Source organism: Callithrix jacchus, chromosome 9 (assembly GCF_049354715.1).
Source record: "Callithrix jacchus isolate 240 chromosome 9, calJac240_pri, whole genome shotgun sequence".
Taxonomy (NCBI): domain Eukaryota; kingdom Metazoa; phylum Chordata; class Mammalia; order Primates; family Cebidae; genus Callithrix; species Callithrix jacchus.
Genome location: NC_133510.1, coordinates 132,096,568 through 132,115,781, shown reverse-complemented (window position 1 = coordinate 132,115,781; position 19,214 = coordinate 132,096,568). Strand labels below are relative to the sequence as shown.

Here is a 19,214-nt window from a genome sequence, read left to right as displayed (position 1 = left end):
TCATTCTGCTGCTCAGGCTGGCCTCAAACTCCTGGGCTCAAGTGATCCTCCCACCTTGACCTCCCAAAGCACTGTGATTACAGGCGTGAGCTCCTGTATACTCAGTTTCTATGATGCCTGCATGAATAAATTTTGTTCAACATAAGACAGATTTAACCTACTTTCATAATTTGGGGGGTCAGGATGAAAAGTATTTCCCTCAGTATGTAAAGGTTGTAGTATCTCAGTTTCATCTTGAAATGTACTTTTGAGTTATTCAAACCTGTATATCAGTAAACTAAAAACTACACACAAAATGTTTGAACATTTTACCCAAAGGAAGAGCAATCATTATATTCAAAGACACCTGTGCTTCAATGTTTATGGCACTGCTATTCACGACAGCAACGATACGGACTCGACCTGAGTGTCCATCAATGGAGCACTCAATAAAGAAAATGTGGGATCTGTAACACAGGGAATACTACTCAGTCATGAAAAGGAACGAAATCATGTCTTTTGCACAACATGGATGGAACTGGAGGTCATTATCTTCAGTGAAATAAGTTACGAACAGAAAAACAAATACTGCAACTTTTCACTTATGAGTGGGAGCTAAAGAATGTGTACACATGGAAGCAGAGTGTGGCATGCTGGACCTCAGCAGGGTGGGAGGGAGGGGGGAGGATGGAAGCTACTTGGCGGGCATGATGTGCATTGCCAAGTGATAGATGCCTGGAAGGCTCTGACTTCACCACCATGCAAAATATCAATGGAGCACAACTGTACGTGTGCCCCATGAATATGTACAAATAAAAATAAATACGTTTAGGTTGGGCGTGGTGGCTCACACCTGTAATCCCAGCACTTTGGGAGGCTGAGGTGGGTGGATCACTTGAGGTCAGGAGTTCGAGACCAGCCTGGCCAACATGGTGAAACCCCATCTCTACTAAAACTACAAATAAGAATAAAAATGCTACATACAAATAAAAATAAATAAATGTTTAGGCAAGGTGTGGTGGCAGGTGCCTGTAATCCCAGCTACTCGGGAGGCTGAGGCAGGAGAATCACTTGAACCTGGGAAGCAGAGGTCGCAGTGAGTGGAGCTCACGCCACTGCACTCCAGCTTAGGTGACAGAGCAAGACTCTGCCTCAAAAATAATAATAAAAATAAATAAATGTTTAAACATAAAGCAAACTGAGTGTGAAACTGACACATCTAGAAGACTCATGGAAAAGCCGTGGTCTTATGTCTATACTTGATCTTCACCAAGTGGCTGCATTTTAACCCCCTCGTAACTAGATGCTTAACTGTCTGCACTTCCTTTGAGGGCCCGGACCTGGTGGGGGCAGTGGTGGGGGAGGGTTCTGCTCCTTGCAGAGCACAGCTCACCGTGGGAAGAAACGGAGGCTATTTTCACATGGCTGATGGTGACACTTTTTATTAATTTAATAATGTGCCCTTCTCCCTAGTGCATGGGGCATGTGCACATTCTCCTACAAAGACGTGGAGGTGCGGAGGTACTATGGAGGTCAGGTGACTACGGGGTGGCTCGAGGGGGAACCGACGAGCTTCCGGACAATCAGTGGTTTGTAAACAGCAGCATCATTAGCTCTCAGACAACACTGGACCTCGTGGGGCCTTTTCTGTGGGTGGCACTAATTATTCCAGATTCAGACCAGGCTGTCCTCTCCCTCCTCTGTCCCCACAGCTAGACATGAACACTGTAACCCTTGGGCCCCTCAGAGGAAAAAATGGGTGGGGGGGGGCGATGGGAGGCACTGTTGGGCTGCCGTCCCACCACTGGGAGCCTGCTGGTTCCCATTAACTGCCTTTCTGGAAAGCGATTCTGTTCTGTGATGGAGGCGGCAGAATGAAACGTGAAATTACACCGCACGAGATCCAAACTTGTTCTCATCCCCAGGGCGAGTTTAAGAAGTTTAATTTGAGGCTACTGCTTTTAAAAACAAGAGGTAGGTTGTGCCATTGAAAAAAAAATGATGGTTGAAACTATGGAAGCGGCAAGTTCAGATACCCTAAACCTTGAAGCAAGCACAGTACTGGTGGGATCTTCTCCCTTGGCTCCCCTCGGGCTCTAAGCTGCTCTTTCACCCAACACTTCCCACGGCAAGGCTCTGCCCCGGCTCTGTCTTCTCACCTCCTCAAAGTAGTCTGCTTTCTACCCACAAGTGTCGGGAAATGCCGCATTCCCCAATGGCTGTAAGGAGGAATCCACGGGCATGCCACAATTTCAGTATTCAGTGGAGGTTTTCCCAGGCAAATTCCACTCGCAGAGGACAGGGAAGACTGCATGTCCTGATATGACGCAGACGACATGGATGGGGAGAGGCCTCCATTACCATGATGGTGAGGCTGGCCCCGGGAGGACCTCGCTGTGTGGCTGCAAAGCCCTGCAGACCTGAGTTCCGTCCTGCCAAGGGCTGGAGGCTGGTGACCCTTCTGACACCCATCCCCAGATCCCTGATGTGGGAAGGGGAAGGGCCCTCCCCAGAACCAGAAGCCCCAGGCCTCCATCTCAGGCTCACTGGAGCATTTTGCAGGCTACGGGGGACATGGCGTTTGCTCCTACCTGGTTTTCCACTTAAATTCTGCCAAGAGGTGGGTGGGGCCTACGAGCAGCCTGGCCGCCTTTCTAAAAGACACAACTTGCAACTCCACCCTTGAAAAGTGACATGTGCTGGGCATGAACTCACTCGCAGTGCTTTGTAGTGTTCAGAGAAGACTGGGGCCACCCGCATGCCTGTCAGAGTTGAGATCACAGCAGAAATGCTCCTAGGACTTGGCCTGCATGACACGTCTGTTTTTCGCTTTTGCCTTTGAAACTGGCAATGATGGGGAGAGGTCGGTCAGGAGGCAGGTGAGGGGCCTGAACCATGACTCCCTGAAAATAAGCCTCTCTTGTCTGCAGCAAAGCCCTAGAGCAGGTAATTAAATTCTCTCCCAAATTCCCTAGAAACCAATTTCCCTTTCCGTGTCCCTGTCACTCACTCGTGCACCTCCCTCGGGACCAGCGGGTGAACACGCCTGGGTCAGCATCTGAACCACAGAAAGATACGGGATGGATGCAGTGTCTCTGCGGATTCAGGACCAACGTTTCCTAGGATTCTGCTAAGGTTGGTTTGATTTGACCTGGACTGGACCCACGTGACCCAGACTCTGAGTGTCTACCCAGAGCCATGTGTCCGAGAGCAGATGTCTGATGAGGCGGGTCCTCAGTCCTCACTGCTGCCTTCCAGCTTCCTGATGAGCTGCTGGTAGGTGTCTCTTTCCACCTGCCACGAATGATACATTCTCACGTACGCCTTTCCATTCGTTACAATTTCCTTTTCCAATGCAGGGTCACTAACCAGTCTCTTTGCCAGATGAACAAACTCCTGCAAAAAAGGAAGGAGACATAGACGTAAATAACTGAAGAAGGGAGATTTTGCAAATGCACCCAAGAGCCTGTGTCTGCATCAGTGGCTGATCTTGCCTTTGTCTGCCTCCGGGGCCTGGAAAAGGTGACTTTTTGGAGGGATGGGAGTTAATGCAAACATTGAGACCGAGTAGGAAATAATATATATGCTCACACACACAGGTGCACACACATGTACACACACACAGGTGCACACACACGTACACACAGGTGCACACACGTACACACATGTGCACACACACGTACACACACAGGTGCGCGCACACACACATATGCTGGGATGAACACCATGAAAGATACTGGAGCCACCAACTCCTTTTCCCGAGATCAACAATCCCAGCTCTATTCCTAGAAACGCTCAGATCCACCATTTATTCCCTCTCACAAGCCGAGCCTGAGATGTGAACTTAGACCTTACCCCAGGGTCTGCGCCCCACAGCCCCACATGATATCACCCTGGCCCCGCTGGTTTTCCTCTGTTGGTTCTGTCGCCTTCCCGGGGTGCACCCCACAGTCCCACATGATATCACCCCGGCCCCGCTGGTTTTCCTGTGTTGGTTCTGTCGCCTTCCCGGGGTGCACCCCACAGCCCCACATGATATCATCTCGGCCCCGCTGGTTTTCCTGTGTTGGTTCTGTCGCCTTCCTGGGGTGCACCCCACAGCCCCACATGATATCATCTCGGCCCCGCTGGTTTTCCTGTGTTGGTTCTGTCGCCTTCCCGGGGTGCGCCCCACAGCCCCACATGATATCACCCTGGCCCCGCTGGTTTTCCTCTGTTGGTTCTGTCGCCTTCCTGGGGTGCGCCCCACAGCCCCACCTGATATCACCCCGGCCCCGCTGGTTTTCCTGTGTTGGTTCTGTCGCCTTCCCGGGGTGCACCCCACAGCCCCACATGATATCATCTCGGCCCCGCTGGTTTTCCTGTGTTGGTTCTGTCGCCTTCCTGGGGTGCACCCCACAGCCCCACATGATATCACCCCGGCCCCGCTGGTTTTCCTGTGTTGGTTCTGTCGCCTTCCCGGGGTGCACCCCACAGCCCCACATGATATCACCCCGGCCCCGCTGGTTTTCCTGTGTTGGTTCTGTCGCCTTCCCGGGGTGCACCCCACAGCCCCACATGATATCACCCCGGCCCCGCTGGTTTTCCTCTGTTGGTTCTGTCGCCTTCCCGGGGTGCACCCCACAGTCCCACATGATATCACCCCGGCCCCGCTGGTTTTCCTGTGTTGGTTCTGTCACCTTCCCGGGGTGCACCCCACAGCCCCACATATCACCCTGGCCTGGTTGCTTTTCCTGTGATGGTTCTTTCACCTTCCCGGGGTGCACCCCACAGTCCCACATGATATCACCCCGGCCCCGCTGGTTTTCCTCTGTTGGTTCTGTCGCCTTCCCGGGGTGCACCCCACAGTCCCACATGATATCACCCCGGCCCCGCTGGTTTTCCTCTGTTGGTTCTGTCGCCTTCCCGGGGTGCACCCCACAGTCCCACATGATATCACCCCGGCCTGGCTGGTTTTCCTCTGTTGGTTCTGTCGCCTTCCCGGGGTGCACCCCACAGTCCCACATGATATCACCCCGGCCCCGCTGGTTTTCCTGTGATGGGTCTGTCGTCTTCCCGGGGTGCACCCCACAGCCCCACATGATATCACCCCGGCCCCGCTGGTTTTCCTGTGATGGGTCTGTCGTCTTCCCGGGGTGCACCCCACAGCCCCACATGATATCATCTCGGCCCCGCTGGTTTTCCTGTGTTGGTTCTGTCGCCTTCCCGGGGTGCACCCCACAGCCCCACATGATATCACCCCGGCCCCGCTGGTTTTCCTCTGTTGGTTCTGTCGCCTTCCCGGGGTGCACCCCACAGTCCCACATGATATCACCCCGGCCCCGCTGGTTTTCCTGTGATGGGTCTGTCGCCTTCCCGGGGTGCACCCCACAGCCCCACATGATATCATCTCGGCCCCGCTGGTTTTCCTCTGTTGGTTCTGTCGCCTTCCCGGGGTGCGCCCCACAGCCCCACATATCACCCCGGCCTGGCTGGTTTTCCTATGTTGGTTCTGTCGTCTTCCCGGGGTGCGCCCCACAGCCCCACATATCACCCCGGCCTGGCTGGTTTTCCTCTGTTGGTTCTGTCGCCTTCCCGGGGTGCGCCCCACAGCCCCACATGATATCACCCCGGCCCCGCTGGTTTTCCTGTGATGGGTCTGTCGTCTTCCCGGGGTGCACCCCACAGCCCCACATGATATCATCTCGGCCCCGCTGGTTTTCCTGTGTTGGTTCTGTCGCCTTCCTGGGGTGCGCCCCACAGCCCCACCTGATATCACCCCGGCCCCGCTGGTTTTCCTGTGTTGGTTCTGTCGCCTTCCCGGGGTGCACCCCACAGCCCCACATGATATCACCCCGGCCCCGCTGGTTTTCCTGTGTTGGTTCTGTCGCCTTCCCGGGGTGCACCCCACAGCCCCACATGATATCACCCCGGCCCCGCTGGTTTTCCTGTGTTGGTTCTGTCGCCTTCCCGGGGTGCACCCCACAGTCCCACATGATATCACCCCGGCCCCGCTGGTTTTCCTGTGATGGGTCTGTCGCCTTCCCGGGGTGCACCCCACAGTCCCACATGATATCACCCCGGCCCCGCTGGTTTTCCTGTGATGGGTCTGTCGTCTTCCCGGGGTGCACCCCACAGCCCCACATGATATCACCCCGGCCCCGCTGGTTTTCCTCTGTTGGTTCTGTCGTCTTCCCGGGGTGCACCCCACAGCCCCACATGATATCACCCCGGCCCCGCTGGTTTTCCTGTGATGGGTCTGTCGTCTTCCCGGGGTGCACCCCACAGCCCCACATGATACCACCCCGGCCCCGCTGGTTTTCCTGTGATGGGTCTGTCGTCTTCCCGGGGTGCACCCCACAGCCCCACATGATATCACCCCGGCCCCGCTGGTTTTCCTGTGTTGGTTCTGTCGCCTTCCCGGGGTGCACCCCACAGCCCCACATGATATCACCCCGGCCCCGCTGGTTTTCCTGTGTTGGTTCTGTCGCCTTCCCGGGGTGCACCCCACAGCCCCACATGATATCACCCCGGCCCCGCTGGTTTTCCTGTGATGGGTCTGTCGTCTTCCCGGGGTGCACCCCACAGCCCCACATGATACCACCCCGGCCCCGCTGGTTTTCCTGTGTTGGTTCTGTCGCCTTCCCGGGGTGCACCCCACAGCCCCACATGATATCACCCCGGCCCCGCTGGTTTTCCTGTGATGGGTCTGTCGCCTTCCCGGGGTGCACCCCACAGTCCCACATGATATCACCCCGGCCCCGCTGGTTTTCCTGTGATGGGTCTGTCGTCTTCCCGGGGTGCGCCCCACAGCCCCACATGATACCACCCCGGCCCCGCTGGTTTTCCTGTGATGGGTCTGTCGTCTTCCCGGGGTGCACCCCACAGCCCCACATGATATCATCTCGGCCCCGCTGGTTTTCCTGTGTTGGTTCTGTCGCCTTCCTGGGGTGCACCCCACAGCCCCACATGATATCACCCCGGCCCCGCTGGTTTTCCTGTGATGGGTCTGTCGCCTTCCCGGGGTGCACCCCACAGCCCCACATATCACCCCGGCCCCGCTGGTTTTCCTGTGTTGGTTCTGTCGCCTTCCCGGGGTGCACCCCACAGCCCCACATGATATCACCCCGGCCCCGCTGGTTTTCCTGTGATGGGTCTGTCGTCTTCCCGGGGTGCAGAGCCAAGCCTGTCTTCACAATATGGACGGCGTGGTGTCGGGGGCAGTGGAAAGCACTAGCACTTCAGAGTCAGAGCTGGGTTCACATTCTTCCCAACAACCTAACTCAGCTGCGTGGCCTTGGGCGAGCTAGTGACCTCTCGGAGCCCCTTTCCCATCTGCAGAGGAGTGATGGCCAGCCCCGCCCCACGACCCAGGGGCTCCCGGCATGAAGCAGGCGAGGAGGGGTTGAACAGCCCTTTGCTTCGCAGGCCGTGCCTTCTGCAGCTCAGCTTCCGGCTGTGTTTCTGGTTATGCTCATTACTGATGAAGGCCCGCAGACCCTTGGCCCGGCAATGAAAGAATGCTCTTGCTGACCTGGTTTAAATAGCAAAGCCCTTCAGAACTGGGAAAAAAACTGGAAGTATTTTGCCTGTTAAAGGGTATTGAGGGAAAGGGGGGGACCAGTCATTATTCTTTACGCTTGCCTGTAAGTCCACAGCACAGCTCCCGATCCAGGAGGCTGGGTTTACATTCACACCCTACCCTTCACCTGCCTGGTGGGGGAGGAGGGGGTGCCTCAGTTCCTCAGCTGTCAGTCAGGGGTGATCACAGTCCACAGCACAGCTCCCGATCCAGGAGGCTGGGTTTACATTCACACCCTACCCTTCACGTGCCTGGTGGGGGGGGGGGGTGCCTCAGTTCCTCAGCTGTCAGTCAGGGGTGATCACAGTCCACAGCACAGCTCCCGATCCAGGAGGCTGGGTTTACATTCACACCCTACCCTTCACGTGCCTGGTGGCGGGGCGGGGGTGCCTCAGTTCCTCAGCTGTCAGTCAGGGGTGATCACAGTCCACAGCACAGCTCCCGATCCAGGAGGTGTGGGTTTACATTCACACCCTACCCTTCACCTGCCTGGTGGCGGGGGAGGGGGTGCCTCAGTTCCTCAGCTGTCAGTCATGGGTGATCACAAACCTCCTTCCTTGGGTGTTGAGAGGACGGCAGATGGGTTACCGCAAACAAAGAATTCTGAGCAAAGCCCCGTACATACTTAACCATCATCGCCAGGGTTACTCCCCAACAGCCCACATAAATTCCAAGAAGGGAGCAACGCTTACGATTAACATACAAGGCTTTTGCTTTTTCAAAGGAACATAAACATATTCGCAAAATTATTGTTAATTAAATGCTGAATGCCTTTTATAGCTAGCAATATAAATAGTAATATTTGTGGTACAGTAGAATTATATTTTTATAGATTATGTTTATGCCTTGTAGTAAATTGGTGCTTGTTTTATAATAAAAATGTAAGATATTTATTCCTGCTTCAGAGCAGAACAATGCTCTTATTAAAATTATTTGAGACGCTTATAGCTGGGTATATTATTTTATGATGCTGGTCATGTCTTTGATTTATCTGATGTGGAGACTGGTGGAAACCCACCCCCCGCCCCGCTCTGCCTGTTATTCCTACAGAATTCATGGCCCCTTTACAACAAAATCCTAAAGGGCAGGGTTTCTAGGATTAGGTCGTGATAAAACACAGTCTTCGTTTCTCTCTGCATGGAAGACTGAACAAAAAACATAGACTAAAATAAAGCAACAGGTGGGTGACAGGTAAACAACATCTCGGCTTAATAAAACCCTGGATGAGTGGCAGAGCGGAAGCAAGGAGAATCATCAGAAAAAGAAAAAAATCTCTCCTGAGCCGTAAGTCACTCCCTGAGCCTCTGGGATTCTCTTCTTCTGCACTAAAAGCTTCTCTGTCTGCGTCGGTAATCTGCTGGCCACACGCCTGTGGACGTGAGAAATGCATGTGGACACAGACTCTGTGGTTTGCTTACCAGGGCAGATGGTTTGCAAAGGCGGCCACACCCTCTATCCCCTTGTGCACGTCTCTGCAATATGACACTGCCACTCTCGCCACTGAGCGGGTGTGGTCTATTCCCCACCCCGCCCCAGTGAATCTGACGTGGTTGAGTAATTTGCTTTTTTTTTTTTTTTTTTTTGAGACACAGTCTTATTTTGTCACCAGGCGCCAGGCTGGAGTGCAGTGGCACAATTTCGGCTCACTGCAACCTCCGCCTCCTGGATTCAAGCAGTTCTCCTGCCTCAGACTCCTGAGTAGCTGGGACTACAGGCACACACCACCACACCCAGCTAATTTTTGTATTTTTAGTAGAGACGGGGTTTCACCATGTTGGCCAGGATGGTCTCGATCTCTTGACCTCATGATCCGCCCACCTCAGCTTTTGACTGGCAGAATACATGAGAAGTGATGCAGTCTGCCTTCCACGCAAAGCTTTGAAAGCTCTTATGCTTCTGAAGTTTCCATGACCCCGGGTCCTGTTGCAGCCCTGGAGGCCACCATGTAAGGCAATGCCTGGGCTAGCCTCCTGAGGGAAGAGAGGCCATGTGAACAGAGGCACTGAGCCATGGCCAGCACCATGAGTGATACCGTCTCGGGCCACCCAGCCACAGGCAAGCTGCCAGAAGACCATTACTGGACAAATGGCCCCAGGCCCAGCAGAAGCACCGCCCCAGGAGCCCAGCTCAAACTGCGGACTCGGGAAATTGCAAACAGATAAAATGGTGGTAGTTGTACCGACTTTGGGATCTTAGCTACACAGCAATATATAACTGACTCTCTCCCCAGGCATTCAGCTCCTCCTCTTCACCAAGAGAGCTGTGAAGTTTTGAAACTCTACCCCTTTGCAACTCGATCTGGGAAGGAGACCCTGCCTCCACTTCCGAAAGTCGGTCCTGATTTGTCCTAGCCAATTGTGCTGTGACTGGCACACCCTGGGCTGACTCGTCACCCTGCCCGTGACATGAGTGTGGGTGGACTTGCCTGCAACCAACAGAATATGGCAAAGGACCGGGGATGTGGCTCCCTCGACAGCGTGATTTACGGGGGCCGTCATCTCAGCAGAGCGGAGCAGGGGAGACTCCATGTTGCCGCAGGGCGAGAAACCACGAACCGTCCCAACTTACGATGGTGTGACTTCAGGTGTTTCAGTCTGAGAGCAGAAACTGCACGTCAGGCACCCACACCACCATTCTGTGTTTTGCTCTCAGGACAGCAGTGGACCAATCATATGAGATCTGCAAAGCCACGCTGTAAAAACAGGCTGTGCTGGATGGCTTTGCCCAACTGTAGGTTAGAGGAGGTGATCCGAGCACGCTGCGGTAGGCTGGGCTAAGCCATGATGCTCCAGGGGTGGCTGTATGGAGTGCATGGTTTTCTTTTTTTAATGGAGTCTGTCACTCAGGCTGGAGTGCAGTGGCACAGTCTTGGCTCACTGCAACCTTTGTCTCCTGAGTTCAAGTGATTCTCCTGACTCAGCGTCCTGAGTAGCTGAGATTGCAGGTGCCCACCACCACGCCCCGCTAATTTTTGTATTTTTAGTAGAAACAGGGTTTCACCATGTTGGTCAGGCTGGTTTTGAACTCCTGACCTCATGATCCGCCCACTTCGGCCTCCCAAAGTGCTGGGATTACAGGTGTAAGCCACTGCACTTGGCCTTTTAAAATTTTTTAGTGATGGGGTCTTCCTCTGTCACCCAGGCTGGAGTGCAGTGGTACGATCACAGCTCACTGCAGCCTCAACCTGCTGGGCTAAAGAGATCCTCCTGCTTCAGCCTCCCGAGTAGCTGGGAATATAGGCACATGCCACTGCATCTGGCTAATTTTCTTATTTTTTCTAGGGACAGGGTTTCACTGTGTTGCCCAGGCTGTTAAGTGCCGTTTCAACTTCCAGTGGGTTTATTGAGATGTAACCCCATCACACATCAAGGGGCACCTGTCCTGGCAGCTTCTAAGAGCTGAGGAGGGGGGTCCCCGGGCCAACAACCAGTGAGAGAGCAATGGCCTTCGACCCACCGTCACAAGAAACTGAACCCACCACCAACTGTGCTCTAGATAAGAATGTGGCCCAGACACCTGGATGGAGTGCAGCCTGGTGAGACTGGGCCCAAGCCGAGGATCCAGAGCCTAGACCCACAGAAACTGAGACGGCACACAAGTGTGGCTTCAGGCTGCTGAGCTTGTGATTTGTTTCACACAATAGAAAACCAACACTGTTAACCTCTCCTCCTGCCAGTGCTTGACCCAAGTCTGGCCACTGAGATTGGCAGAGGCGTTTGAACCAGAGCAGCTCCCTCTTGAATAGGAGCTGGGTAAAATGAGGCTGAGACCTGCTGGGCTGCAATTCCAGGAGGTGAAGCTTTCTAAGTCACAGGATGACACAGGAGGTTGGCACAAGACACAGGTCATGAAGACCTTGCTGATAAAAGAATGCAGTAAAGAAGCCACTAAAGCCCACCAAAACCACGATGGCGACAAGAGTGTCCTCTGGTGGTCCTCACTGCCACACTCCCACCAGCACCGTGACAGTTTGCGAATGCCATGGCGGTGTCAGGAAGTTGCTCTATACGGTCTAAAAAGAGGAGGCAGGAACAATCCACCCTTGTTTAGCACATCATCAAGAAATAACCCATAAAAATGGGCAACCAGCCGCCCTCGGGGCTCCTCTGTCTACAGAGCAGCCATTCTTTTACTCCTTCACTTCCTTAATAACCTTGCTTTCACTTTACGGACTCGCCTGAGTTTTCTTGCGTGAGATCCAAGAACCCTCTCTTGGGGTCCGGATTGGGACCGCTCTCCCATAACAAGATGGGAGGGAGAGTCAGTCGGTGTCTTCTGAAAAAGATAGTTCCCTCCTTCTAAGAAGAGAACACGGGAAACAGCAGCTCCCTCCAGCCTCTGAGGCCACCCGGGTGGCACGGGGAGCCCTGACTCACTGCACGGATTCCCCCCACCTTAGGAGACGATGCCGTCTACAGGAAGGCAGGGCTGGGCACTCACACAGAGGTGGCGAGTTGTGCCAGGCTTGACATGCCATGCCAGACATCAGCCATGACACCTGACACCTTATCAAATGCACGGGAGAGCTACACAGCAGGAAGTATACCCCTGAGTGCCCCTGAGACGGGTCCCTCCAGCCCAGGCACTACAGGTTCAACTCCAGTTTCCATCAGGAGCTGCGGGAATGCCAACTGGCTGACAGCCACACACGCTTTGTACCCCTGGAGGAGGGGCTGCCACTCAGGATCTTACGCTCGGCTACACCATGATCTACTCTTGAAAATGATTTATGAAAATAACTCACAGGCCAGGCACGGAGGCTCACACCTGTAAACCCAGCACTTTGGGAGGCCAAATGGGGGGCAGATCACCTGAGGTCAGTAGTTTGAGACCAGCCTGGCCGACATGGTTAAACCCTGTGTCTACTAAAAATACAAAAAAATTAGCTGGTCGTGGGGGCGGGTGCCTGTCATCCCAGCTACTCAGGAGGCTGATACAGGAGAATCTCTTGAACCTGGGGGCGGGAGGTTGCAGTGAGCTGAGATCGCGCCATTCATTGCAGTCCAGCCTGGGCAACAGCAGCTAAACTCTGTCTCAAAACGAAAGAAAGGGAAAAAGAACTCATGAGGCATTACAGAGAACAGACGCTAAAAACTCAAAGCCAAGCCAAGTACAGAAGTTCCAGCTCTCAGGAGAGTGCAAAAGCAACCCTCACGCCTGGGTTCCCGATCAGTGGTGGGAAACGCAGACGCCTTTGGGGCCCAGCAGGCGAAGTGGGAGGAGCGCGCCCGCCACAGGGTAAATACAGGCCTGTGAAGGTTGCCACATGTCTTTTCTTTTTCTTTTTCCAAGAGAGGTCTGAATTCTGGATATTTATGTAAAACTGTTCCATGATAAATAGCAACAAGTAATTCAGTATTTTAAGAATACAGCAAACTCAACAAAACGCATGTGCAGACCAGACCTAGGTCCAGGGCCACAGGTGTGCCAGCGCCGGCTCAGGTGATGCATTATGATGTTAAGTAAAAAGTCACACAAACAAGCAGGGTTTGACGTTTATACAGTAATTACGTAACTAGTACATGGCCGTCCTCAGTGCTTCTTCCCGTCTGAGCAGCTGGAGCTGCTGGTGGAACATTTCTCACTGAATCCTTCTGACCTGCTCCATCTCCCTTAGGTTTCACCAAGATCCAGAGGAAGAGAATTGGTGCCTGTTTTGTCTTTTTACTTTTTTGAGATGGAGTCTGTCTCTGTCACCCAGGCTGCAGTGTGTGGTACAAGCTCCGCCTCCTGGGTTCAAGTGATTCTCCTGCCTCAGCCTCCCAAGTAGCTGGGATTACAGGCTTGCGCCCCACACCCAACTAATTTTTGTACTTTTAGTAGAGACAGGGTTATTGCTTGTTGGCCAGGCTGGTCTTGGACTCCTGGCCTCAAGTGATCCGCCTGGTTTGGCCTCCCCAAGTGCTGGGATTACAGGTGTGAGCCACTGAACCTGGCCAGTAGCTGTTTTATAAAATGAATATGAGAACCCCATCACAATCCTTCTGGTGATGATGTTATCTCAAAGCCACAGAACAAAAGGGAAAAGAACTCCTCTGCGAGAAGCAAAAGCCTTGAGCAGGGCACATGCGGGGCCTGGCAGATTTAGAATGTTATGGTTTTAAAGAGCGTTACATTCTGACAACCTTCAGCAAGAGAAGCTATAGTCAATCATAGGAAAACTCCGAGTCTCAGGCCTGGGGTGCTAAATTAAACAGCCCCGAAGCTGCTCTCCCGCTGCTTCTTGATGGGAGATGTTCACGAGGAAGTTTCTCAAGACGGGCACAGGCTGCTGTCGCTAAAGACTGCCGGTTTTCCTTGGGCCTTTCGGGTTGGAACCTTTCAGTTAATTAAGGCTTCGTCGGAGGTTTTGCTTCTCAAACCTGGCTGTAAGAATCTCTAACGGAGCTGGTTAAACACACATGCCCCACACACAGGCCCTCAGCCCCCAAGATGCTGACCGGGTGGGTGGAGGGTGGGGTCCCAGAATGTGCGTTTTCTAAACACTTCTTTCTTCAAGGAAAGAGAGAGCCGGCCTCTGACCAAGAGCCTCCAGTGGAGGTTGGGATCCAGTCAGAAATTAGCAACAGCAGCCAACATGCGTCCAGTGCTCAACCACGTACACAGAATGAGGTTTCAGAATTCAGTGCCCATCAGTGCCCAGGTGATGGTGGGAAGCCTGACAGGTCTAAGGCAGCCTGCTGCACCTGTCTCATCTTCCAAAAACGATTTGGTCATAGAACAGATTTATTTTGTTGAGAACTGCAAGGTGTGAGGCTCCTCCTTCAAGACCTCAGTACCTAGGAGAGGGACATGCATCTGACAGTTACTTTTCTGGTACACGACACCATCCCTGTGCTCACATTTTATGGCACTGTCCAAGCTGTCGCCACTGACAACCACGGACACATCCACATCACCACGCCATCACCCAGATTGACAGTACGCGGCTGCTTCTCCCAATGACGCAGAGCTAGGACCACACAAAAGACCAGGAAGCTCTTCCCTAAACTCCTCGGCAGGAACCTTCCATCCGCCTCTTAAAACAGAGTAGTCGTCAATTTATAGGAGAACTGATGTTCATTCAACCTCAACATCATGGTGCCAGTTAGGGGCTCACTTGAAAACAACTATCAAAAACAGCCATCGGGGGCCGGGTGCTGTGGCTCACACCTGCAATCTCAGCACTTTGGGAGGCTGAGGTGGATTGCTTGCAGTCAGGAGTTCAAGACCAGCCTGACCAACATGGCGAAACCCTATCTCTACCAAAAAAACACAAAAATTAGCCTGCTGTGGTGGCAGGTGCCTGTAGTCCCAGCAACTCCAGAGGCTGAGGCAGGAGAATTGCTTGAACCCGGGAGTTGGAGGTTGCCGTGAGCTGAGACAGCACCACTGCACTCCAGCCTGAGTGACAGAGCGAGACCCTGTCTCAAACACAAAAACAAAACAACAGCTATGGGGATCTGCAGATGGAGGCTGAGCAAGCCAACTGGGCAGGGTCAGAAATAACCCCTCACTCAGCGAGCCCTGTGCACAGCTACTGCTCAATGCAGAGCCAGAGGGCAAGGTGGTGGAGTAGGGAATCTGGCCCCCACTCCAGTTACGATGCTTGAGTCTGATGTCCATTCCAACACTAACCCCCAGTGAATCTGGCAGTGGGCCCTGTGCACGCATGCTGAGCCAGGGAAGCTCCACGCTCAGGCCACCTCAGACGTGGTGGGTGCTTTGGAGTGATGGAGCATGGGAATCTGTAGCACGTGGAAGGAGGTTTGCAGGTGCAGCTGCAAGGCAGGTGCAGGTGGGGACACTAAACAAAGGAGCGCCACCAGGTGAGAAAGCGAATCCCTATCCGATTCACCTGCCCTCCTGGCTGAGGGGAGGATGGCCTCAGTGAGGGGCAAACGCTTCTTTCTTCAACACTTCTTTAGGAAAGAGAGAGCCGGCCTCTGGCCAAGAGCCTCCAGTGGAGGTCGGGATCCAGTCAGAAATTAACAACAGCAGCCAACATGCGTCCAGTGCTCAACCACATACACAATTCCAAATCAGAATTCAGGACCAGACTGATTTTAATAATTCGGCTGCTACAGCCGAATTATTATTATGTTTTTGAGATGGAGTCTCCTCTGTTGCCCAGGTTGGAGTGCAGTGGTGCGATCTCAGCTCACTGCAATGTCCACCTCCCAGGCTCAAGCAATTCTCCTGCCTCAGCCTCCTGAGTAGCTGGGACTAGAGGCACATGCTACCACACCTGGCTAACTAGAGATGGGGTTTCACCATGTTGGTCAGGCTGGTCTCGAACTCCTGACCTCGTGATCCACCCACCTCAGCCTCCCTAAGTGCTGGGATTACAGGCGTGAGTCACCGCGCCGAGACAAGCTTTTATTATATATCATCTCCAGCGAGGTCTAAGGCTGTGCCTGCTGACAACCCATCAGTGTTTCTTATGAAAATGTATGAACAGTCCTGTGACGCAGGACAAAGCCTCAGGTAACGTCACATCAGTTCAGGTAGGATTTTGGCACCAAACTCACTAAAAAGAGTGGTCCTGTGGATGGTGAGACAGCAAAGCTCCTCTTTGCCTTCTGGCATTTGCACACCAGGGGCTGATTGTGCGGGTAGAGTCAGGGAGGTGGAGAGGGAGGGAGGGAGGGAGAGAGGGAGGGGGGAAGGGAGGGAGGAAGGGAGGGAGAAGGGAGGGAGGAAGGGAGGGAGAGAGAGGGAGAAGGAAGGGAGGGGGGAAGGGAGGGAGGGAGAGAGGGAGGGGGAAGGGAGGGAGGGAAGGAGGGAAGGAGGGAGGGAGAGAGAGGGAGGGGGAAGGGAGGGGGGAAGGGAGGGAGGGAGCGAGGGAAGAAGGGAGGGAGGGAGGGAGGGAGGGAGAGAGGGAGGGGGAAGGGAGGGGGGAAGGGAGGGAGGGAGTGAGGGAAGGAGGGAGGGAGGGAGGGAGGGAGGGGGAGAAGGGAGGGAGAAAGAGAAAGGGAGGGAAAGAGAAAAGGAGGGGGGAAGGGAGGGAAAGAGAAAAGGAGGGAGGAAGGGAGGGAGATAGGAAGGAAGGGAGGAAGGAAGGAAGGGAGGGAGGGAGAGAGAAAGAGAGAAAGGGATGGAAGGAGAGAGGGAGGGAGGAGGAGGGAAAGAAGGAAGTCAGGAGGGAGAAGAAATAGAAGAAAATGGGAGCAAAGGACAGATGAAGATAATGAGGGAAGAAGAAAGGAGGGAGATGAAGGGAGGAAGGAAGGAAAAAGGGAGGGAGAGAGGAAGGGAGAGAAAAAGAAAGACAATTTCTGAGCCAACGGCGTTTACACGGGATCTAGGCACCCAGGCAGGAGAAGGCGATCCTGTTGTTTTGCGTGGGACTCTGCACCAGAACTTGTGATTGGCATGAAACTGTCAGAGACGCCATACTAGGCATGGAGACAAAATCTGACAGGTGCCAATGATGGGGTGGGACGACTGCTGTCATCTTCGACTTTGAAAAGAAAAAAGAAAAGACAGCAGTTGGGGTACAACTGTGAGGGGTGCTGCATCACTATCAGATGAAAATAAAACCTGACCTCCGCGAGGGCTGCCCCTGTACACGGGGGCATAGTCACCCCTTCCAGTACTCACTGAGCACCAGCCCCTGCCCAGCCGGCTCAGGGTCCGTGTGAGGGAGTGCTGATGAGGAAACAGGACTGGCTGCTGCCCTCAGGGGCTTCCAGGCTGGGGCTGGTGTGTAGAGATGGGGAAGAGTGCTGTGCATGCAGACACAGGTGCAGGGACAGAGGATACCCACGTGGGGACCCCAGTGAGACGAGGTGACCAAGAAAAGTCCTGAGGTGATTTCAACTAAGGAACAATTGAGGAGGCGCCAGATGTGGGCGCAGCTCAGTTAGAGACCGGGGTGAGCAGAGCTCAGGTGCTGAACAGAGAAGCCTGGAACGAGGAGGTGGGCTGTGTGGGCCGCGCGGTGCTGCAGAAGCCAGCCAGGAGTTGCATTTCTCTCTAGGTGCAGTGGGGAAGTCAGCAGAGGGTCCTCAGCTGCAGTGGGTGGAGTGGACTTCTGCCTGGTGCCTGTGGCTGCAGGGAGGGAGTGGGTGGGCCAGAAGGAGGAGGCTGGCACAGCCCAGGGAAGACCCCACAGCGCCTCAGCCAGAAGTGCGGTGGAGATGGGGTCCAGCTGAGTCTGGAGACAGAGCTCAGGAGAAGTGGGACAGACAGGAAGCAGGGCTCGCAGAAGGGGGCATGGCGGGTTTGGAATCCCAGGATGGTGTGCCCAGCCGCTTGTGCATGTACCTGCAACAGGCCCGCTGAGGCTCCAGGCAGGCCTTCCCCTGCGGCGTCACCTCCAAGGCTGCAGCCCACAGGCGTCCTCCAAGGGCACTGGCACAGCTTCTACCACTGCCAGCAAGTCACCATCCTTCTTCCTCTGAATTCCAGGATACCCCAGAAACAGCCTTTGGAGCGGATTCCCACAGCAGCATTGCTGGGTTGCGAGGCAAGCAAGCAACTGACTGGGAACTGCATGTGTCAGTGCGGACACAGGTCGCCGGGAGGCGCCAGGAAGTGCACGTGGGCAGAGGCAGGGGGAGCAGAGGGTCTCTCCATGCCTGGCCCCTCCCCTGAGAACAGTCCCCCACTGGAGCCCTTGGGCTCACACTCCTGGCAGGTGCCCAGCAGGCTTTGCACAGCAACAGGTGCCCCCGCGCGAGGGCCCAGGAGATGGCAGACAGCAAGTGTCAGGATGATGCAGAGATGGCTCCTCCTGTCCTCAGAGGTGGGGACTCACAGGGGGAAGGAAGCTCTTCTCTCTCTGCCTCTTCCCTCTCTGTATTTTAAGAGAATTCCTTAAAATACGCAATGCAAGCAGGATGCTCCCTACTTGGTCAGGAGCGTGGTGGCCAGGAGACCCGAGTGCCTCCGCTCTGCACCGCACCGTGGTGACGGCCCAGCCTCCCTTGCCCGAGCCGTGAGCCCCACCTTGTGGCTCACCCGCGTCCCAGCCCTGGCTCACTGCGCCGCAGCTCCGAGCACACCCAGCTCAGTGCACGCCCAGCTCAGCACACACCCAGCTCACTGCACCCCCAGCTCAGCACACACCCAGCTCAGTGCACACCCAGTTCAGCACACACCCAGCTCACTGCACCCCCAGCTCAGCACACACCCAGCTCAGTGCACGTCCAGCTCAGCACACACCCAGCTCACTGAACCCCCAGCTCAGCACACACCCAGTTCAGTACACACCCAGCTCAGTGCACGCCCAGCTCAGTGCACGCCCAGCTCAGTGCAGGCCCAGCTCAGCACACACCCAGCTCACTGCACCCCCAGCTCAGCACACACCCAGCTCAGCACACACCCAGCTCAGTGCACACCCAGCTCAGCCCAGGCCCAGCTCAGTGCGCATCTGCTGTCGGGGCTGCGCAGTCAGCCAGGGCCTTCCTTTCCTGCCTCATGCTGCATCCTGGGGAATCTACACCCAGGGTGGGCCTCGAAATGATTCCTTTCCCCAAGAACAGACATAGAATCAGGGTGAGAAGAACCACTTTAGAAAATGGTTAGGTGGAAAACAGGACGTGGAAAGGGAGGGAGACAGGGAGAGAGAGAGACAGAGAGAGGAAGAGAGTTAGAGACTGAGTCAGAGAGAGAAACAGAGACAGAGGAAGAGACAATGAGAGACAAAAACAGACTGAGAGGGAGGAAGGCTACAGAGACAGAGAGAGAG

General features: G+C 54.5%; 1 protein-coding gene across 5 annotated transcripts in view; it reads right to left on the bottom strand.

Annotated features, from left to right (window-relative positions):
• Positions 1–1,393: 1,393 nt before the first annotated feature.
• The window catches only part of GLT1D1 (glycosyltransferase 1 domain containing 1), a 127,573-nt gene continuing 109,752 nt past the window's right edge, over positions 1,394–19,214 (bottom strand). For 4 of the 5 annotated variants that reach the window (XM_035258175.3, XM_035258181.3, XM_035258176.3 and 1 more), the window contains one exon: positions 1,394–3,375. In XM_035258175.3, the coding sequence (XP_035114066.1) occupies positions 3,214–3,375 (162 nt within the window). In that variant the 3' untranslated portion in view covers positions 1,394–3,213. Of the gene's footprint in view, positions 3,376–12,811; positions 14,320–19,214 lie in introns of those variants that run through there. The other variant, XM_035258180.3, reaches the window with a different exon arrangement.